The sequence below is a fragment of the Alosa pseudoharengus genome, unplaced genomic scaffold (assembly GCF_046254945.1).
Source record: "Alosa pseudoharengus isolate Yale_2024_CS ecotype anadromous, Long Island Sound unplaced genomic scaffold, YU_APseudo_1.1 YU_APseudo_1.1_scf_22, whole genome shotgun sequence".
Taxonomy (NCBI): Eukaryota; Metazoa; Chordata; class Actinopteri; order Clupeiformes; family Clupeidae; genus Alosa; species Alosa pseudoharengus.
The window spans coordinates 1,066,702-1,091,701 of NW_027468680.1; the positions used below are offsets into that span (position 1 = coordinate 1,066,702).

Consider the following 25,000-nt stretch of genomic DNA (forward strand, 5'->3'; position numbering starts at 1 on the left):
TAACTATATAACTACTATAACTATACTATAACTACTATAACTATACAACTATATAACTATATAACTATATAACTACTATAACTATACTATAACTACTATAACTACTATAACTATACTATAACTACTATAACTACTATAACTATACTATAACTATATAACTATACAACTATACTATAACTATATAACTATATAACTACTATAACTACTATAACTATATAACTATATAACTACTATAACTATATAACTATATAACTATATAACTATATAACTATACAACTATATAACTATATAACTATACAACTATACTATAACTATATAACTATACTATAACTACTATAACTACTATAACTATACTATAACTACTATAACTATATAACTATACTATAACTACTATAACTATATAACTATACTATAACTATATAACTATACAACTATACTATAACTATATAACTATATAACTACTATAACTACTATAACTATATAACTATATAACTACTATAACTACTATAACTATATAACTATATAACTACTATAACTACTATAACTATATAACTATATAACTACTATAACTACTATAACTACTATAACTATATAACTATATAACTATACAACTATATAACTATATCTACTATTTACACTAACACCTAACACTATAACTACTATAATCTATATACTATATACACTACTATAACTATAACTATATAACTATACTAAACATACTATAACTACTATAACTACTACTAACATATAACTACTATAACTATATAACTACTATAACTATATAACTACTATAACTACTAAACTATATAACTAAACTATAACTACTATAACTACTATATACTATAACTACTATAACTATATAACTATATAACTACTATAACTATATAACTACTATAACTATACTATAACTACTATAACTACTATAACTACTATAACTATATAACTACTATAACTACTATAACTACTATAACTACTATAACTATACTATAACTACTATAACTATATAACTATATAACTATACTATAACTACTATAACTATATAACTATACTGTAACTACTATAACTATATAACTACTATAACTACTATAACTACTATAACTACTATAACTATATAACTATACTATAACTACTATAACTACTATAACTATATAACTATACTATAACTACTATAACTATACTATAACTACTATAACTACTATAACTACTATAACTATACTATAACTACTATAACTATATAACTATATAACTATACTATAACTACTATAACTATATAACTAAACTGTAACTACTATAACTATATAACTACTATAACTACTATAACTACTATAACTATATAACTATACTATAACTACTATAACTATATAACTATACTATAACTACTATAACTATACTATAACTACTATAACTACTATAACTACTATAACTATATAGCTACTATAACTACTATAACTACTATAACTATACTATAACTATACTATAACTACTATAACTACTATAACTATACTATAACTATACTATAACTACTATAACTACTATAACTACTATAACTATACTATAACTACTATAACTACTATAACTATATAACTATACTATAACTATATAACTACTATAACTACTATAACTACTATAACTATATAACTACTATAACTACTATAACTACTATAACTATACTATAACTATACTATAACTACTATAACTACTATAACTATACTATAACTACTATAACTACTATAACTATACTATAACTACTATAACTACTATAACTACTATAACTACTATAACTATACTATAACTACTATAACTACTATAACTACTATAACTATATAACTATACTATAACTATATAACTACTATAACTACTATAACTACTATAACTATACTATAACTACTATAACTATACTATAACTACTATAACTACTATAACTACTATAACTATACTATAACTACTATAACTACTATAACTATATAACTATACTATAACTACTATAACTATATAACTATACTATAACTACTATAACTACTATAACTATACTATAACTACTATAACTACTATAACTATATAACTATACTATAACTACTATAACTACTATAACTACTATAACTATATAACTCTACTATAACTATATAACTACTATAACTACTATAACTATATAACTACTATAACTACTATAACTACTATAACTATACTATAACTATACTATAACTACTATAACTACTATAACTACTATAACTATACTATAACTATACTATAACTACTATAACTATACTATAACTACTATAACTACTATAACTATACTATAACTACTATAACTACTATAACTACTATAACTATATAACTATACTATAACTATATAACTACTATAACTACTATAACTACTATAACTACTATAACTACTATAACTATACTATAACTACTATAACTACTATAACTACTATAACTATACTATAACTACTATAACTACTATAACTATATAACTATACTATAACTACTATAACTATATAACTATACTATAACTACTATAACTACTATAACTACTATAACTATATAACTATACTATAACTACTATAACTATATAACTATACTATAACTACTATAACTACTATAACTATATAACTATACTATAACTACTATAACTATATAACTATACTATAACTACTATAACTACTATAACTATACTATAACTACTATAACTACTATAACTACTATAACTATATAACTATACTATAACTACTATAACTACTATAACTACTATAACTATATAACTATACTATAACTACTATAACTACTATAACTATATAACTACTATAACTACTATAACTATACTATAACTACTATAACTACTATAACTATACTATAACTACTATAACTACTATAACTATATAACTATACTATAACTATATAACTACTATAACTACTATAACTACTATAACTATATAACTATACTATAACTACTATAACTATACTATAACTACTATAACTACTATAACTATATAACTACTATAACTACTATAACTATACTATAACTATACTATAACTACTATAACTATACTATAACTATACTATAACTACTATAACTACTATAACTACTATAACTATACTATAACTACTATAACTACTATAACTATATAACTATACTATAACTACTATAACTATATAACTACTATAACTACTATAACTACTATAACTACTATAACTATATAACTATACTATAACTACTATAACTATATAACTATACTATAACTACTATAACTAATATAACTATATAACTATACTATAGCTACTATAACTATATAACTATACTATAACTACTATAACTATATAACTATACTATAACTACTATAACTATATAACTATACTATAACTACTAGGGATGGCACGGTTTTTGAAAAATGCTCCGAACCGTGCGGATGGCATGTCACGGTTCGGAGTGTGTGTTCGTCGTACGGTCCTACGGTTCAGGCTAGTTATGGCATGCGCAATTGATTCCCATGTGACAATGTGTTTCCCTTTCGCGCAAGAGTAGGAGTATAGTTTTGAGTGCTGCGCGCGACTGGAGTCTTTAGAAATGGCAAGTGCGAGAGACAAAGACTGCCCGGAGTTGCAGGATGCGCCAGCCTCTTATAGGTCTGGTGTGTGGGAACATTTCGGATTTGAGGTTACCTATGATGATAGAGGAGTTAAGACGACAGAAAAGACTGCGACTGTGTGCAAACATTGTGCAACACGTGTTCAGTATGCTCTTGGCAACACTTCGAACATGCTAGGTCAGCGGTTCCCAAACTTTTTTCCCCGCGGACCACCTTCTACATCCTGACTCGGCTCGCGAACCCCCACCATCCAACACATAAAAAAGTAACTCATTCTATTGACGCATTCCAGGCATCGTTGTTTAATTAGCCGCCCTACATGATAACATAATCAAAATGTGCAACTGGTCTATGAGCTCTCACGTTAAAAAAAACAGTGTGGAGAACCACATTAGAATGGTTAGGTAGCATCTCACTGCAGACCACGCACTGTGGCTTTGGGCAGTCTGTCTCCCAATCCACGTGAAGCCTAGGGCTATATGCCTCATCATACTTTCGTTTTCTTTGCGCAGTCTTTTCTGTCTCGTTCTTTCTTTTATCCCCCTGCACTCCATCTCCACCTTGATTAGTCTGCCCCCCATCCCATTCCATCGTTCCCTGTGTCCTGCTCTGTTTCTCTCGCTTCTCCTCTTCGATCGCTTTAATTAGGCCTTTTGGACAGTGTCCCTGTTTTTAGCCAGTTTTCCATGTTTACGCAGCCTTCTACCTAGCCTTACTTCAACGAAACTAACGCGCCAGATATTCTGGCTGCCCGCAGGAAATCACGTGTAGCCTATTGTGTGTATCTTATTTTTTAATGAAAACATAGCCTATTATAGAGTTTACAAATGATTTCCTTTAATTTCACGTTTCCATATCATTATAACCCCATTAGAAATTATGTATTATTTATGAATTAATTACAGTATTAATTAATGAATAATTTTTAACTCCTTTCCGCCATTGCCCTTTTCATCTCGCGTACCCCCTAGTGGCAGATCGCGTTACATGATAACTATTCTTTAAATACTCTAGCCTAATTGTGGATGATTAAGCTATATGCTGAAATATGTTTCTGGAGTGTTAAAGATTAAAAGAAAAAATAACAACAAGAACCGTACCGAACCGAAAACCGTGACCCTAAACCGTGATACGAACCGAACCGTAGATTTTGTGAACCGTGCCACCCCTAATAACTACTATAACTATATAACTATACTATAACTACTATAACTATATAACTATACTATAACTACTATAACTATATAACTATACTATAACTACTATAACTATATAACTACTATAACTACTATAACTATATAACTATATAACTATACTATAACTACTATAACTATATAACTATACTATAACTACTATAACTACTATAACTATATAACTATACTATAACTATATAACTATACTATAACTACTATAACTATATAACTATACTATAACTACTATAACTACTATAACTATATAACTATACTATAACTATATAACTATACTATAACTACTATAACTATATAACTATACTATAACTACTATAACTATATAACTATACTATAACTACTATAACTATACTATAACTACTATAACTATATAACTATACTATAACTACTATAACTATATAACTATACTATAACTACTATAACTATATAACTATACTATAACTACTATAACTATATAACTACTATAACTACTATAACTACTATAACTATACTATAACTACTATAACTATATAACTATACTATAACTACTATAACTATATAACTATACTATAACTACTATAACTATATAACTACTATAACTACTATAACTATATAACTATACTATAACTACTATAACTATATAACTATACTATAACTACTATAACTATATAACTACTATAACTATATAACTATACTATAACTATTATAACTATATAACTATACTATAACTACTATAACTATATAACTACTATAACTACTATAACTATATAACTATACTATAACTACTATAACTATATAACTACTATAACTACTATAACTATATAACTATACTATAACTACTATAACTATATAACTATACTATAACTACTATAACTACTATAACTATACTATAACTACTATAACTATATAACTATACTATAACTACTATAACTATACTATAACTGCTATAACTATATAACTATACTATAACTACTATAACTATATAACTATACTATAACTACTATAACTATATAACTACTATAACTACTATAACTATATAACTATACTATAACTACTATAACTATATAACTATACTATAACTACTATAACTATATAACTATACTATAACTATAACTACATCCTGAACATACTGAGTACTGACAGGAATACTATTACATCCTGAACACACCATTAAAAACATTCCAAATGGCTTTTTCCAGCCTATGTTTTTGATGGTAATCGATTGTCAGTCAATAGTGAAAGTAACTAGCTGTGTCAGGGTGTCCGCGCGGTAGTAAAAGGTAGTAAAAGGTAGTAAATAGAATCTACCAAAATTAAGGCCCTTGAAAGGTAGTAAAAGGTAATAAATGCAATTTGACTTGGTAGTAAATTTTTCATCACCACCTCAATATATGATTTTACATTTTTTGCTTAATATTTGTGTCTACATGTTTTAACTGCATCTTGCCTATTTAAAAAAGATATATGTGCTAACAGGACCTGAGTGAGTCGGAGTCGATAGCAATGATGTAGAAGTAAACTGTGTAGAGTTCCGTGGTTGACAGCCTATCAGCGACGCCAACAAACAACATTTTCGCCTTTTTGCTTCAGTTGATATTACAGGGATACAAACAACGCGCTTTTCGGTGACTCCTTCACGTTGCTTTGGGCGACTTATATGAATCGTGCAGATCCGAAGAGTTTTTTAGGGGCCAGGGATGCAGGGATGCTTTTCGGCGACTCTCGCGTTTTTCACGTCATCTAGGCCCTACCGCAGGCTACCAGAGCAGCGTTTATCATATGGGCCTGCTGGTCCGGTGTCCGGTGCTTCTGTCACTCATCTAATAATATTTGTTCAAAGGAGCAAAAAGTAGCAAAGGAGCGGTAGATGTAGGCCTAGGCTAGCCTATCACTCTGATAGCAGCTAAAAAAATATAGGCTACACTCACTCCGTTAGGAGGCAACTCTCTCAGTTTACACTAGGCTACTTCAGCTGGAAGTTTTAACAACTGTGGACTTGACTAGTGTAAGCTTTCGTTCAGCTGACGGTAGCGCTGCCATCTGACTGTGATCATCCAGAACCGTGCAATAAAATTCCACCTATCCCATCAGTAACAAAGTTCGAACTAGTCACTGACATAGTAACCGACAACATTTTTTAACGTAACCTAGACCTAGTATCTAATGTTACGTAGGGGAGACCGGGGCTGGTTGTCTCACGGGTTGGTTGTCACATTGCTTATTCCAGGCACACTAGGTGATGCTGTGGTAAAATTTTGATATCAAACTGTTACCCTTTGATAGCTTACTCATTTGCACTAGGAATTTTGCTGAGCAGACACACAGCATTGAGGTGAGGAGACAATTTTTAAATTTCATGGGTCAGAGTACATTTTCATGTTGGTGTTGTTTTTGTATTGAGAGCTTGTAGGATATTAGTAGTTCAAAAACAAAACACTCATTAAAAAGCCAAAGGTAGTAGCTTTATTTTGAGTCATATTTTAGCTATCAAGTTAAAGCCATGTGGCAGCTAGGTTAACATCTTTGTCAAGAGGTCAGTTGGGGATGGTTGTCACATAGCTTGTGGGGTTGGTTGTCACATGGGTTTGTTGTCACTGAGACACAGTTGTCACTGTGTTTGCAACTTTGTTTGCAACTTACATGATAATAAAGAGGTTTTAGCACGGAAAATGATTTCATTTTATTTCTCAACACAGTAGACAATTCAAGTAACTGATCACCTCCTTTAATCCCATTGTTTTAACATAAGGGGCATTGATGACAACTATCATAGGGGTGGTATTTATATTAAAACTTATTTGCAGTTTCTAGCTTAAAAAACTAAAAAGTTACACATCATTTTTTAAAATCCCATTTTATCACTGAAATCCCATTGAAACTCTATAGGGACAACCAACCCCATACCCTGTGACAACCAACCCCGTGATGGGGTTGATTGTCACATTGTGTCAGAGTGTCTTTGATGGTTAATTGCTCCCTGTTACAATATAAGTAAAAATTATACACATTTAAAGCCAAGACCCCAAGCTTTCATTTCATGTAGGAATTACTGCTGAAAGAGTTTTTGAAGATGAGCAATTCATGCATGAGTAAAAATTGTGACAACCAACCCCGGTCTCCCCTAATTGCAAGAAAATGAGTGAAAACAATTCCTTAGTTTTAACCACGCAAGTGCGCGTGTCATTTATTAAAACGGTAGAAAACAGAATCAAAGACGGTGCATCAACAAAAACAGCATGCAGTTTAAAAGTCCCGTTATTTAAAGTCCCAGACATTTAAAGGGACAGCGATCACTCAAGACAGACCTACACCACAACTGAGTGATGAACGTGAAATTCTTTGAATAGCCTACAAAACACTGCATTTAGATGACAACTGCGTGAAGAACCACACTAAAGTTGATGGCGAATTAAGTTTATGGCATTCACATTTAAATCATTCAATAGCCTATGAAAACTTGATCAGTTAAATTGTTCTCATGAAAGGAACAGCAGGCCTACAAAATATTCCAAATAGGCTAGTTTTATTGCAGTGACAGAAAACTGCAACATATGAGTTTAAAACCATGTTAAATTTGAAAGCATCTATCTAGTGACAGGAGGTTTTAGGGGGGGAAAGAAACTCTGTAACCTACTTGATTCCACAGTCAATGTTCAGTATTTGGCCTATAATTTAGCCTATAATATTGGCATTTGAATCCATGAAAACTAACCAAAATCTATAATTTCCTATCGACAACAGACCAGTAATGCATCGAATCGCATTGCTACACATTTTGAAGTATTGAAAAGAATCAAATCAATGGCTTAAAGAATCTATATTTTATCAAATTGTGATTAAACTTGATTTACACTCCTAAATGGCATCCTTACCTACCTACCTAACTGTTGTTTTGGGAAGTATTTATCATGCAAGCATCGTGCATCCATGCTGAGTAATGCAATGAAATAATAGTTTTCAATTTTGCATCAGTAAAGCAGTCCACTGATGTGCATGTTTTCACGGACTGCTTTGTGTCAAATGTGCAACAACAATACCATACCAATAATAATGGCTTTATATATCCATATAAATAGATTTCTGGGCCTATCCTTAGACTGGAGTTTTTTTTTTTGTTGTTTTTTTGTTTTTTTTGGGGGGGGGGGGGGGGGGCGGGGTAGTCGGTGTTTGTTCTTCATTTTTCACCACACATGTTTGGTGTTTTAGTGTCATTTGTGCCAAGGTTATCATTCACCTTATTAGGGCTAAGGGCTGGTTAGGATAACTCAAGAGCTAGGGTTAAGGTAAGGACAACTGAAACTGAACTCCTCGACACTACAAAAAAACATTGTCATTGACAATGACCATACTTAATGATCACAATTAGAAATTATTAGTGTACCTAATATTTATGATTTATACCTTATAGTAAGTGGTACCACCCCCCCAAAAAAAAGGGCTGCTGCTTGATGTCGTGTTGGTAGTAAAAAATATTGTGGAGGTAGTAAAAAAGGTAGTAAAAAGTAGTAAATTCAACTCTATGATTCCTGCATATACCCTGTGTGTAGAACTTTTTTTTTTCGTTTTGTCGTTGACTGACACCACGGTGAAGTTAGTTTCACTTTGCCAATGAGTTCAAATAATAGACGAGTGCAAATGTGTGAAGGCTACTATGCTAGGTTTTGGTGAAGCATGGTTTATAACTGTTCCATACGGTCCAACTGTTCCATGCGCCGCTGACTATCAAAATACCGATGCGCTGTTTGAAGTTGCGTTCCGTGCTGTTAAAGGGAATGACAGATGTCATTCTCATTGGTTTAAACGCTTTACGCATGGGGAGTGCCACAGCATGGCGGTCATTCTGTAACAAATGTTATGACAAACGAGGCCTAATTGGAGACGTTTGCGTGATTCATGCACTTGTTGTTACCACATGTAACAATACTTATAATGTTAATAAACACTTATTAAAGTGGTTAAGACAATGAGGTGGGGGGATGGCTTTCCCTGCGTTCAACGTCCACTACACTCCTGACCGTAAGGGAATGACCAGTGTGCAGAGTTCCTGATGACCGTAAGGGAATGACCAGTGTGCAGAGTTCCTAATGACCGTAAGGGAATGACCAGTGTGCAGGGGTGACCGATCTGTGTTTCTCACCAGAGACGAGGGGCCATCTCCTATGACCGCACCGACCAGACTGCACTCTTCATATGCCTGCTGGGTATGGAACACACACACACACACACACACACAAACACTCACACACTCACTCACAAATGACCGCTATGGCCACCAGCTACCAGCTGTGGTTTACATTACATCTGGTTCTGACTCTTTCTCTCTCTCTCTCTCTCTCTCTCTCTCTCTCTGTGTCTGTGTGCGTGTCTGTGTGTGTGTGTGTGTGTGTTTACGCGGGGCGTGCGTGTATGTTTTTAAAGACATGCGATTGACAGGTCGTGGAATAATCATCAAATCGGAAAAAAGAGGAGGAACTAAGCTGTGGGTTGACTTCAGACTTCTACACAATCAGTGTGAGTACTGTCCCACTCACACACACATAAGCAGATAGGGGTAGCCTTGTTGTGTTTTGCTGTGTGTGTGTTTGTGTTTGTTTACATTCAGCCAGAGACGGTAACTAAAGAATCTTTGATTCACCTGTTGCTTTGTGTTCTATGGAATGGAGGTGAGTTTGAATGGGTTCTAAGTTCCAGAACACTCCACTCCACAAACTGACAAATCCTCCTGACTGTATCTCTAACTGCTAGACTGTGTGTGTGGTGCTGCCTGAAGTGTGTGTTTGTGTCTTGTGTTGTGTGTTGTGGTCTTTCTGCCCTGGTTATAGTGTGTATGCGAGAAGATGGCAATGGATCACCAAACTTGTGGTACAGTCCTTCAACATCTTTCTTTCTCTGACCACTCTGACTTTCTTTCTCTATAATTCTCTTTCCTTTCATTTCTCTCTCTCTCATTGTCTTTATTTTTCTTTGTGAATTCATCTGTCTGTGTTTTGCTGTCTCTCACACTCTCTCTGACAGTAGCACTAGAAGTGTTATAATATCTTAAATGTCTGAGTGGGCCGGTTATAAGTTGAAACTGGTTCTATCCAGCTGTAATGAACTGATGTCCAGAAAAAGGCTAGCCGTTAGCCGTTAGCCTAGAACTGAACAGCAGCACACAGAACTACTTTTGTATCCTAATATATGCTAGTGTGCTCGTTGAGTAGGCTACTCTGTGTTAGTAGACCGTGAGACTGTGTGTCCTCAGTGTAATAGTAGCATGTCTTACTCATCTAGTTAGGGTGCTTTAGATAGATAGATAGATAGATAGATAGAAAGATAGATAGATAGATACTTTATTCATCCTGAGGGAAATTGTAGGCACCCAGTAGCTTATACAATCATAACACAACAAAGTAACACACATACTGTATCTCACATAGGCCTACATAACACTTACTCACAGAACTGTACAAATGAAAGAGCCTGTGAAGTGATGGCAAAGGTCTGATATGGACTGACCAAGTGATGCATTGACCATGATAAGGTGCTATGGTGGAGTGTGTGCAATGGTGGTAGTGCAAAAGTGACCAGTGCAGGGATTGAACAGTGAAATAACTTTGTTTGTTATTAAATATTAATTATGACTATGAAAAGACAAGAATATAAAAACAATAGAGTTGCTTAAGAAAATATACTTTAAGAAGAATATATAACAGGGAATAAGTTATAAGATGTAGATGTTATGACCACAGTCCAGATTGTGTAGAAGGGCTAATATAGCCTGTAAAACAGTCAGGTGGACAGCAGGCAAAGTGGTATGATGGTAGGGGCCGAGAGAGACAGGCTCATGCTGAACAGTCCATTTCTCCCCTTTTGTGTGGCATTGAAGAGTTGGATGGCCCTGGAGACAAAGGACCTCCTCAACCTATCTGTTGAACATGATAGTGACAGAAGTCTGCCACTGAACATGCTCCTTTGTTTACTGAGCGTGCTGTGTAGTGGGTGGGGCCAGTGTGCTGTGTAGTAGGTGTTGGTCACTGTCCTCGATCGCCAGCGTCCTGCTAATGGTCCGTTTCTCTGCAGTTGTTGTAGGTGACTCCAATTAAATGGCAACAACAGAGCCAGCTTTCCTCACCTGCCTCATGACACTGATGTGACTCTGCAATAGTAGCATTTCTAACTCATCCAGTTAGTGCCTCATGACACTGATGTGACTCTGCAATAGTAGCATTTCTAACTCATCCAGTTAGTGCCTCATGACACTGATGTGACTCTGCAATAGTAGCATTTCTAACTCATCTAGTTAGTGTCTCATGACACTGATGTGACTCTGCAATAGTAGCATTTCTAACTCATCTAGTTAGTGTCTCATGACACTGATGTGACTCTGCAATAGTAGCATTTCTAACTCATCTAGTTAGTGTCTCATGACACTGATGTGACTCTGCAATAGTAGCATTTCTAACTCATCTAGTTAGTGTCTCATGACACTGCCAAATAACGTGAATGACTAAACACATGCAGATGTCTGCTCTCTGGTTGCTGTTACTAGAGTGGCACTGCTGAAGGGAATGAGCTCTACTCAAACTACTTGTGCACGTAGGCTATGGAAGATTGGTCAAATCTAGCAAGTAGGAAAGTTTAAGTGAATGACGTGAAAGTGAAAGTAAGACATTCGAAAGGCCAACGAAAGTTGAGGTTGCTTTTGGTAGTACAAATACTTTCACCACAAAAACTGGTGCTCTAAATAGCGATTCTGTTGTCTTTGAAAGGTTCTCTTATTGACGCATTGAACTGCAATTTGGATTAACACCTGCTTTTACAGGGCATTAGGGGCATTAGGGGTATGTGGTCCATGTACAGGGCATTAGGGGTATGTGGTCTATGTACAGGGCATGTTCTCTGTTCTCTCTGGTGGTCTGACTGGAGATGATATGATGAAGAGAGTGGTCCATGTGCATGTGTGTGTGTGTGAGTGTGTGTGTGTGTGTGTGTGTGTGTGTGTGTGTGTGTGTGTGTGAGTGTGTGTGTGTGTGTGTGTGTGTGTGTGTGTGTGTGAGAGTGTGTGTGTGTGTGTGTGTGTGTGTGTGTGTGTGTATGTTCTCTCTGGTGGTCTGACTGGAGATGATATGATGAAGAGAGTGGTCAGAGCGCTACTGCCACCCAGTGGTCACCTACTCAGTGAGATCTCTAGGGCTGAAAGGGGAATGAATGAAATGACCAAAGCTAACTGTAGTGTGTGTGTGTGTGTGCTTGTGTGTGCGAGCGTGTGCTTGTGTGTGCGTGCTTGTGTGTGCGTGCGTGCGTGCGTGCGTGTGTGTGTGTGTGTGTGTGTGTGTGTGTGTGTGTGCGTGCTTGTGTGTGCGTGCGTGCGTGTGTGTGTGTGTGTGTGTGTGTGTGTGTGTGTGTGTGCTTGTGTGTGTGTGCGTGCGTGTGTGTGTGCTTGTGTGTGCGTGCGTGCGTGTGTGTGTGTGCGCAGCTGGAGTGGGATGTGTATCTGGGAAACGACATCGTCAGCATCTGAGTCTGCAGCGCTACCTCCACCCAATCAGAGGCTTCAGCAACAGCCCAGCTCTGCCCACTGGACCTGTAGCCCCGCCCCCACCGCCACAACGCACACTCGGCCTTCTTGACCAGCAATACTACGGACAAGCCTCTGTGAGTCTCACACACGCACGCACGCACACACAAGCACACACACACGCACGCACACACACACAAGCACACACACACACACACACACACACACACACAGGGCTGCTGCTTGATGTCGTGTTGGTAGTAAAAAATATTGTGGAGGTAGTAAAAAAGGTAGTAAAAAGTAGTAAATTCAACTCTATGATTCCTGCATATATACCCTGTGTGTAGAACTTTTTTTTTCCGTTTTGTCGTTGACTGACACCACGGTGAAGTTAGTTTCACTTTGCCAATGAGTTCAAATAATAGACGAGTGCAAATGTGTGAAGGCTACTATGCTAGGTTTTGGTGAAGCATGGTTTATAACTGTTCCATACGGTCCAACTGTTCCATGCGCCGCTGACTATCAAAATACCGATGCGCTGTTTGAAGTTGCGTTCCGTGCTGTTAAAGGGAATGACAGATGTCTCTGTGAGTCTCACACACACACACACACACATATATACACTCACTCTCACACACACTCTCACACACACACACACACACACACACACACACACACACACACACACTCAGCCTTCTTGACCAGCAATAACGTTTAGCGATCATGAAATAATCTCACACACATTCACACACTCACACACACTAACACACACACACACACACACCCACACACACACACACACACACACACACACACACACACTAACTCACACACACACACACTCAGCCTTCTTGGCTGGCAATACTACGGACAAGCCTCTGTGAGTCTCACACACACACACACACACACACACACACACACACATACATACATATATGCACTCTGAGGGCCAGATGTACGTACATTTGCTAACGTAGCGTTATCAGCGTCATGGATACACCGCAGATTGCGAACGCTGTCAGACCCAAGTTTCCGTCGTATTTATCAATCGTTCAATCCTTAGTGTAAACTGCGCCTTTCTCTGCCTTTCTCCGCCCATAAACGCAATTTACAAATGTCCACAACTGAATAGCAGCGCCTAGATACAAGCGCAGTTGAATGAAGTTAACTGATGACAACATTAAAAAGAATCACGTTTTTTAAACGTTTAGCAATCATGAAATAATACCATACATGATAAGATGTAAACAAGCAGGGAGATAATGAAGATCAGTTCTACTCAAACTACTTGTGCACGTAGGCTATGGAAAATTGGTCAAATCTAGCAAGTAGGAAAGTTTAAGTGAATGACGTGAAAGTGAAAGTGAAAGTAAGACATTCGAAAGGCCAATGAAAGTTAAGGTTGCTTTTGGTAGTACAAATACTTTCACCACAAAAACTGGTGCTCTAAATAGCGATTCTGTTGTCTTTGAAAGGTTCTCTTATTGACGCATTGAACTGTAATTTGGATTAACACCTGCTTTTACAAGGCGGAAGTATTTAGGCGCAGAATAGACGTGCGCTTTCAGGAGCAGTCTTTGTACATACCGCGGAATACATAATTAGGCGCTTTACTCTTCCCCTCCCATCTTTTTACGCTAAACTCCCACTTTTCACTGGATCCTCCCATGAATGCATATGCATGACATGACAAACGCAATCTGCCACTTTCAGCTCCCGCGACAGGCAGTTTGCACTTTTACATCATTGCGGCGTGTTTGTACATACCTCGCAATGATTTTACACGCACATTGCGAAACAAATACGCCTGAAGTGGGCGCAAAAGCGTTAGTACATCTGGCCCTGAGTATCTCTCCTTTTCAACTTACTCTTTGCCCCCCCATCTCTCTCTCTCTCTCTCTCTCTCTCTCTCTCTCTTTCACTGTCTCTCCAGGTCATGTTGAAAAGAGTAGCCAGCTGGAATTTTGACATATTCCTGTTTGATCGTCTCACAGATGGTAAGGCAGAGTGTGTGTGTGTGTGTGTGTGTGTGTGTGTGTGTGTGAGAGAGATTTGGTGTATTTGTTTACTGAAATGGGTGAGCTGGTATATGATGTACAGTGTTACAGTATATAAAGTGTTTATATCATGTGTGTGTATGGACCCTTTCAAGAGAGTTCCATTATCAGCATCATAGTTGGCCCCACAAGGCTTCTGTTTTAACATTCCATATGTTATCTTAATGCAAAGGAAGTAGATTGGGAACCAAATAGAATGTTCAAGCATTGTTTTTTTTGTTTTTTTTTATTGTTGAAAGGGTCTATATGGACCCAGAGCCATATAAAGGTAAGTTGCGACAATGGGTGTTCAAAATTCCGTTGGTCACGTGGTTTGTGTAAACCTCAACTAGTTCCCGGAAGTGATTCACAATGGATTAGAATGCATTAAATAGGCTACTGTTCAATGATAGACAGAGCCACGATTTTGGGTAATTGACAGTCAATAAATGCATTGATATACAATATTTATAACACAGTGTAATTATTGTGTAAACTATGTAGTTATCCTACCATTACAACAATATTAAATTAAATTCCAGACCTTATATCTTAGCCTGCTATATAAGGTGACCTTTTTTCCCGCCCTTTTACGTGTCACTTAATATTAATTGCTGTACAAAATCAAGACGGGAGATTCTTTAGAAAACGCAATTGCACCCACCCCATAAGTGTATCTAAATTATCGCTATATAAAATAAATGACCTCGTACAGTGACTCGAAAAGCTGTAAACAGTGTTTTTGAGACTGCGTGTAGCCTACAAAAGCGCATGGAGCTCCTGTGAAATTTTTATTTTGCAACGAGAAACTGTAACACAGCTAGTCTAACATTACTTGTTTGAGTTTTCTACCCCGCGTTTCCTCTGGTAGTCACTGATCTGAGCTAATGAGCGAAATACCTAGCTAAGCCTAGCCTATCGTTGCGGGAGAATAAAAAAAGTTTAAACGTTTTTTTAACATCTCCAGTGTAATGGTGGGCATTCTAAGCTAACCGTAGCATTAGGCCTACCTATTAAGTAACCCCATGGTAATGCGAGTGATCATAATAAAATATAAAACGTGACATGTAAGTCCTTCGATAAATAACCAGGCTATGAACTCATAAACATGAACAGCATTTTGTCATCGTTTGTCATTCACCGTGCTGTGAACAGCATTAAGATGCTAGGCTAAAGAGCTTGAGATTCAGACAGGTGAGCACCTGGGAATGGTGTGCATCGTGTCAGAAAATAGCAATTTGATCAGTGATCATGCATCATCAGCGCAAGCTTGGTTTGAAACTTTCTGGGGATGGGGATTTTACACGATCCCTCATCACTGGGCTAGCCATCACTGGGCTAGTGTGCCCTGCTGTGTTAATATGACCGTGCTGATGCTAACAACTGCAGCTCCCTCAAATCTAGGTTCTCTCATGCATATTAGGCCAGCTTTTGCCAATGAAAATGAATGCAAAATAAAAAAAAACAGCTCCTAACTGAAGAAACGTTTACGTTACCAACAATGTTAACAACAAACCCAGTTTCACTGTTGCAAGTACAAAGTTGGCTGTAAATATGCGTCGCCATATTAAATTTTAACGAACCAGCTAGCTTTGTGATAACAAAATCGTATTCCCTGTTATATCCACATATCAAACGATTAAATCCACAGTTATGGAGTAATTGTTTTGGGGAAGCAGTTGCACTTTATCCCACTTTTGCTGCCCTTTTTAAAATGAAACCACTTAAATCCATAGCCTAGATGAGCATTGCGCATAACGTTACAACTATGTTGACATGATGGTAAAGCTAAATGCCCAAGACACGTCACGTCATAAAAGTTGTAGGCTACAAACGCAAAAACTTAATGACAGCTTGTTCGTGGTGTTGCCTGCTGCCTAATTGAAATGGTATAGGCAAGGTTTATCTGATATTAGGTTATTATGTGTGGCACATTTATTGGGCTTTAGCCTCTTTTTATTTATTTGATAAGGAACTGATAAAAACTGAGCAGCAGAAAAGCTGTAATAGTCGATACATAAATAGTTTATTATTATAATTAGGTTATTAATACTATTACTTTACTACTATTACTGTTGTTACTGTTATTATTATTATTATTATAATAATAGATGAGCCAATAATGTAAATCTGAGTCTGAAATGTTGGCTACAAACAGTCTGTAACTGCACTGCCATTATAAATTGTTAACTTTCGGGAACTATTTGAGGCTTCCATTCATAGACTGTATATATAGAACTGGACAGTGTGCCGTCTGTTAAGAGTGATGTGAGCGTTAGTCCAGAGCCCCCTGGTGGCTGGCTGCAGTACAATGTGTAACTCCGCCCATCCCCATGTATTTCAATGGCCAAGTAGCCAACTTTCCGTGTCACTTTTCTCACCTAAAACTATTTTTGCATCTACAACTTTTTATTCGAAAAAATAGTTTTCAAGATGCTTCAATACACACAATTTTTCTTTTCTCGCTGAAATTATTTTTTTTAATGTTATATTAACAAATCTAAAAAGGGCGTGTTTACACCTATGATTGACAGCTGGCTGGCTGCAGACACGACGCTTTGTCCATTATGTTTTACCGTCTAGGCTGCAGACACTACCACGTCATCGCTCACTTATTTTAACGACACCTGATTTCGACACATAATCTAACCTAAAGAAGTGTTGCTGTTATTATCATTAGGCTATATCTTATCACAGTCTGACTAAATACATATTGATAGTCATACATTGTGTAGTTGTTTGTAAGAGACATCGTTGTTAGTTGTGACAGATTCTTTGTGAAAAACGATATGTGCTGTTCTTTCGTAGATGCTAAGTATATTACTTCATAGCATGCTAAATCATGCTAGAATTAGCCAGTTGATAGGTAAAGTAAAAGGGCTCTTGATCCGAAGTGACGTTAGCCATAGTCACCATCATTTACAGTCCTACTTGTTTCAAATGGTTTAACGTAACCAGTGATTGTCGCCATCATCGTTGCAACTTCATTTGAATACACTTAAGTCACTGGAGAAGGCGATGTTAAGTTTCATTAACGTTAACTCTTGCTTAGTTTTGCGAATGGCAATAAACGCCACCTAGCCTGCTAGGTCGACAACCTCGGTATGCCCATTTATGAATCAGCCCCACAAATAACGTTAGCAGTGCTACTTGTGTTTTAGTGAAAACATTATTGGACCATAGCTTAACGTGAGGAGGGATTCAAAGTTACAAATGGACAATTTGCTTAGTATGCTCAGAACAGCGGTATCTGAAAATGCGTTAAGGTATCGTTGTTACCTGCGATTGCACTGCTGGAGAAGCATTTTGCATTTGTATGATTTGATCAGGTCTTGCCAGTGATGTGTAAATCCTCCCGTAGACGTAGTGCTACATCATTTCAAAATAATACGTCTAAATTGAAAACTGTGACAACTCATTGATAGGCTCTCTCAATATGTCTGTAATCGTATGCCTCTACCACAGGCTTGCTAGTCTTTCACCAGAGAGGGTGCTCCATTATAAATCAAAAATGTAATATTGCAGCCTTCATGTCAGCTGTAAAAATATGGACCTACTACATCAGGATACTCTGAAAACATTTTACACATAATCAGGAAGCTACTTTGCTGTTCAGTGTGTGATGTGTTTAAAGTGGTACTACGTTTAAAGTAGTGCTGTCAAACGATTACAATTTTTAATCACGATTAATCACTGAATTCCTATAGTTAATCACGATTAATCACATATTTTATCGCATTATTAAAATTCTATTATTTTGCATTGCTGAACTTTCCAGGAGTCCATATTAACAATATAAAGGAATTATTGTGTATCTTGATTAGGATTCAAATGAAAGCAAAGCAAGTTACTTCATTAACTTAACTTTAAGACGTAGGTCTTTTTATTTCCAATCAAATTTCAAAAGATGTGCAGCAAACCTGAGGCAACACAATATATTCTTCAGAAATATAGCTAATAAAGGGCATAACAAACATAAAATACTATATTCATTATCTTTGAGTTCAGTTGAAAATAAGGAACTTTGACATGAGTGCACTGCCATTTTATAGGGTTACAGTCTATGGTGCACTGTCACTTGCCACACACATCAGCGCCGAAGTTTTTAACACGCAAACACTAGATGAACAATGGATTTTATGGAGCGGCGTCGACCAAATAGAACTGAATCGTGATTTACACGGCGGCAAAGTGCGATGCTGGTGTGCGGAGTTGTATTGAAAAGAATGGAATCTAATGTACAGTAAATGAATGTCGAAAGCAGAGTGCATCGGTGTCCACAGCAATTTAAAACACCATTCAGCTGACCGGGAGTTCAGAACTGCGTTGGTGTTTATTATACGAATCTACTCTTTGGCCGGCTCGTAAGCTCAAACAAGTGTGTGCAGCATGCCTTTACGTAGCCTACTAAAGGCGCATCATACTTGTTTTCCGCTAAAATGGGGCGTGATAAAGATAGGCTACATTTAATCTGCATCACGCCCCATTTTAGCGGAAAACAAGTTAACATTATATCATTGATTCCAATGACAGCTAGCCTAATCACACCTTGATGTTACATCTAGTTATTAATTTACAGGCCATTCAATCATTTTACTAACAGGGCAGTTATGAAGAATTATGTGTATATTTACTCATGTCGAAAGTATGTAATTACAACCCATTCAGCACGTAGCCATATCCCATGTAAAACGGTTAGGTTGCTAGCTAGCTAACTGTGGAACTTCAGTATAACAGGCATAGCCAATTATCTCACCTAGTTGTAGGAAAAAGGCTACGTTCATATTACAAGTGATAGAATGTGTGATGTTTAGTCGATGTTATGACATGTAAAGTTAAGCTTGCCGAACTTATAGTCAGCCACGAGCAGTTTGACTGTGCCTACATTCGTGACACTCCTGTTAGTAGGCTATAAACTGGAAAGAGCAAAAAATAGGAACATAATGGTCACATTAATCCCATAAACACACAGATAACTCTCACACCAACCTTATTTTGTGCCTTTTATTCACGTTTGTTTCAAGATTTAGTAAGTATAAGCCATTTTCGCTCCCCACTTTGATGCATAGGTTTCCATTATCCAAACAGCTCCCTTTCCCCTAAAAGGGGGCGTGTACATGCAGCACGGTCTAGCTAGATCCAGTGTGGTGTTGTAGTTGTTCTAACGTTAGCCTACTAGTTGTTGCAACAGCATGTGAAAAAACAACAAAGTTTGTTACACCGAAAAGAACCTTAATCTTGCGTTAAAAAAATGTACGCCGTTAAAATAGGTTTACGTTAACGCTGTTAATAACGCGTTTAACTGACAGCACTAGTTTAAAGAAACATTGTTATTCTTTGTTTCAAGTGCATAAGAAAATACCACATTATGATGATGGTTATGGTTACCCTTAACAAATACAAAACAATAAAATACTTAAAACAGGGATCAATCAATAGCCTAATGAAATAAACAATGAAAATGAGGGGGGAAAGCAATACTAAATAATAATGCCCATTCAATCAATAATATAATAACAATAACATGGTAAGACTACATTAAGGAGAATATCAATAATAAACAATGTCAAATTAATCAACAGCCTATAATGAAAATAAAACAGTACTACATACAAACCATAATGTATAAGAAGTGCTTAAAAGACCAAAAACTATCACAAGAACGAAGAGCACTGGGCAACTCATTCCACCAACATGGAACCACTGAGGAAAAGAGTCTTGAATTTGACCTAGCGTTTAAGACTGGTCGACACAACAGACGCTCATCAGAAGACCGCAGTGGGCGGTTGGGGATGTATACCGTATTTTCCGGACTATAAGTCGCTCCTGAGTATAAGTCGCATTAGTCAAAAAATGTGTCATGAACAGGAAAAAAACATATATAAGTCGCACCGGACTATAAGTCGCATTTATTTAGAAATGTATTTCACAAAATCCAAAACCAAAAACAGAGACTATGTAACTGGATTATTGAGGCCAAAAAGATTAATGTTAATGAAGACGAAGAAGTGAAGGCAGCCAAGAGGAGGGCAGGAAGGTCATTGCAAAGCAAAAGATTCACTGAAAGAAAAGACCATGTGGTACACCAAAATGTATTTAAAATGTGGAGAATACAATGCAATCAAGCATTTTGGGCGATGTGGAGTCACAGGTTGGCAGCAGATTAAATGCTCACAAGAGAGAAAAAGATGTTTTCAGTCACGTCTTCAGTTTTAGACGTGACTGAAGCAAGCCAGTCAATAGGCCTATAGGCCCGACGGTAATTGTAAATCAATTTACAAAAGATTCACTGAACAAAAATGCTGATATGATACATGAACATTTTGCTAAAAATGTGGAGAATACAATGCAATCAAGCATTTTGGGCGATGTGGAGTCACAAGCTGGCAGCAGATTAAATGCTCACGATAGAGAAAAAGACGGTTTTAAAAGGACGTGACCGAAGCTGAGGCAAGCCAGGCATATAGGCCCGACGGTAATTGTAAAGCAATTTACAAAAGATTCACTGAACAAAAATGCTTATATGGTACATGAAAATTTAGCTAAAAATGTGGAGAATGCAATGCAATCAAGCATTTTGGACGATGTGGAGAGACAAGCCGGCAGCAGGTGATATTTAGAAATTTATTTCACAAAATCCAAGACTAAGAACAGACAGACTATGTAACTGAACACATTGATGCCAAAAATATTGAGAATTCTACAGGGAATCTTGAAGACGAAGGAGTGAATAGTGGCAAGAGGCAAGCCGAAGGCTGCTGACAAGTGCCCGACGCTATTGTAAAGCAATTGAACTGAATCACTGAACAAAAATGCTGATGTGGTACATGAAATTTTAGCTAAAAATGTGGAGAATGCAATGCAATCAAGCATTTTGGACGATATAGCGTATTGGCACAAGCTGGCAGCAGAACAAATGCTCGCCGAGAGAGCGAGAGAAAAAAAGATGCGCATTTAAAACCAGGGCCTAAATTTCAGCTCGGGATTGCGCATAAATTATTACTAAGTATTGAGCATACTAATAAAAGTCCCGCAACGCTAGCCATCATAATGCGAGAAATTCCCACACATTTTACAGCGCTGTCTGATGTTAATCTAATAATGGAGCGGCCTGAAAGCAGACCAACTCTGACTTCAATTGAACCCCATGCAGAGACACACACACGCGCGCTCGCAGGACCACTTTGGGGGTGCCTCTCTCTCTTTGCTCTCTCTCTCTCTCAGCAGGATTTGTCACCGCTAAAGTCAAATTATTATAGCCTATTACGTGCTTCTACATCAACCGCTATCGACAGGAAAGGAAAACAAACGTTTAGCGATCCGGAACCGCAAACACAGAAGCATGACAGCCTATAATATAACGCGAGAGAACATGGATGTGTTCTCCATTTGAGGAACATTATAATCGATTGCTGACGTGAACAGACAGCTACAGACACGGAGCGCATAGTAGGCCTAGGCCTACTTTCACTTTCTGTGCGTATTCACGTGAAAGATAATTAGCAAAACAGCGATCAAATATTACATGGCAGTGAGTTTTGTTTTCAAATGTTTTCATGCATGTCCAGATAACGGGTGAGGAATGTTTAGGGGACAGTGAATCCTGAATTTATGGCCGGGCAAAGCACAGCACCTTTATTTGGACCATGGCTTGTAGCCTATTCAAGTCAGCTATAGGCCTTCATTTCTTGCGTTTTACTGTGAGACATACAGTAGGCCTATACTCTTCGTTTGGAGCAGCATACCAGTAGGCTATCAATGGCATTGGGTCACTATTAAGTTTCATGAAAGAGTGTCGGGATGTCCATCCGCTTATTGCGAGATAAGGCATCCGCTTTCATTCATTCATTCATTCATGGAACGTGTGCTGTGCTGCAAGGGAAACCTTATTCCGTATAGCCAAAGAGGTCTAAGATAGCCTAAATTTAGTTATTTTTTAAATTATGCATGATTTACTTTTTTATAAAATTCGTAGGTTGATGCCTGGCAGCAACAATTCTGTTTAAATGTAGGTTAACCTGGGGCTGCGTGCTACTAGCTTGAGAGCAATGTGTTGGAGACTCATGGTGTAGGACAATGACTTCGTTGGCAACAAAATTAAACCAACCAACAATATAAATTATTAAGAAGAGCTATTTTATGAGTTAAATTGAAACAGAATTATACTGGCTTTTATTTGTCCGAATCTGAGGCCCAGCTATAAATAGAATCCCGGCAGTAATTTGAGGATTTAAGTATGCACGTGTGTTTCACGACTTGTGCATTTGAGAGCGCTCTCTCAAGGCTGTAGACGATAATGTTTCATGTAGGGTTCATGTCAGTTAATATAAATTAACATTTAAAAACATGTTCAATTATATAATTTTTTTCATATATAAGTCGCACCTGAATATAAGTCGCAGGACCAGCCAAACTATGAAAAAAAGTGCGACTTATAGTCCGGAAAATACGGTATCTTGATCATTGAATTAAAATAACAAGGAACTTTCTACAAAGTATGGGAACAATTTACAAACTTCTTGGAAAGCCAGCAAGATGTACAAGATGCATAGGTTATATATTTCAACTTTCTGATTATGTAATACAGATATTGTAAGAGGGTTTTTTTTTTTTTTTTCCTTTCTTTCTCTTTGTTTACTGTTGTTTTGTTTCTGTTTTTTATTTTAAAAAAGTATTTTCCGTCTATGTGCTAAGCATATATGTTTGTTGTTTGTTGTTGTTGTTGTAAAAGTTGAAAATTTTAATAAATAAAATTCTAAAAAAAAATAAATAACAAGGAGCAGATCCAGTCAGTGTCCTATAGGCCAAAGTGAGAGATTTAAATTTAATTCTGGCTACTGTAGGGAGCCAATGGAGAGTAACTAGGAGAGGAGTTACGATGTGTCCTCTTTGGCTGATTGAAGACCAGTCATGTTGCAGCATTCTGAATGATATATCACACAAAAGAAATTAAAAAAAAACATTCAATATTAATTTAGTATCAACCAATAATTATTCTGATATTAATATTCTTGTAACGTCTACATCTTAGTGTAGGCTACAGTTAAATACTAAGCAATGGCCTCTGACTTAAATACCAAGGCAGTTAAATGACCGTGGTATGGTATAGTCTACGTGATACACAGGACTACACAGTAAACCCATTTGAAAAGCATCATCATCTCAGTATACCCATTTAAAATAGGCAAGGATACGTATTTAATAACATTTGGGGTTGCTCACAGTATACCCACCACTACAACTAACTAACTAGACTACACCACTGGTTAAATGGCACATTGCAATTTACAATTTGTGTGAGTTCAGGGGCATACAGAAAGTTGAAGTTTGGGTGACATCAATAAAGAAAATAGAAACAAAGGGATGTGTACAGCCTCAAGTATGAATGATGTCACATTAACAGAAGGTTCAGAGCAGCGGCAGACCTTTCTTGGTGCCACGCAAGTTATTGAAAGTCATGTGTTTTCAGAACGTAGTGGTGCTGTGCCATGTCCCATGTATAAGGGGCTTCAGGTTGATCCAGTGACGGTGGGTGATGATGTCAGGGAGATGGATGTCAGGGGACTTGGAGAAAGGGGGAGGACATGCCACCTCAGACCACCCCAGCCAAACCACTTCACGTAGGCATTCCCTTGCTTGCAGACTAATGTAGACCATGGAGACCACCTTGCCACCACCTCCAGTACATTC

At 36.6% G+C, this 25,000-nt stretch overlaps 1 protein-coding gene across 1 annotated transcript in view; it reads left to right on the forward strand.

Annotated features, from left to right (window-relative positions):
• LOC143139593 (high affinity 3',5'-cyclic-AMP phosphodiesterase 7A-like) overlaps window positions 1–25,000 on the forward strand; it is a 63,866-nt gene that overhangs the window by 6,789 nt on the left and 32,077 nt on the right. The window contains exons 2-5 of the mRNA XM_076300170.1: window positions 9,915–9,975; window positions 10,193–10,285; window positions 13,233–13,411; window positions 15,208–15,271. Coding sequence (XP_076156285.1) covers window positions 9,915–9,975; window positions 10,193–10,285; window positions 13,233–13,411; window positions 15,208–15,271 — 397 coding nt within the window. The remainder of the gene's footprint in view (window positions 1–9,914; window positions 9,976–10,192; window positions 10,286–13,232; window positions 13,412–15,207; window positions 15,272–25,000) is intronic.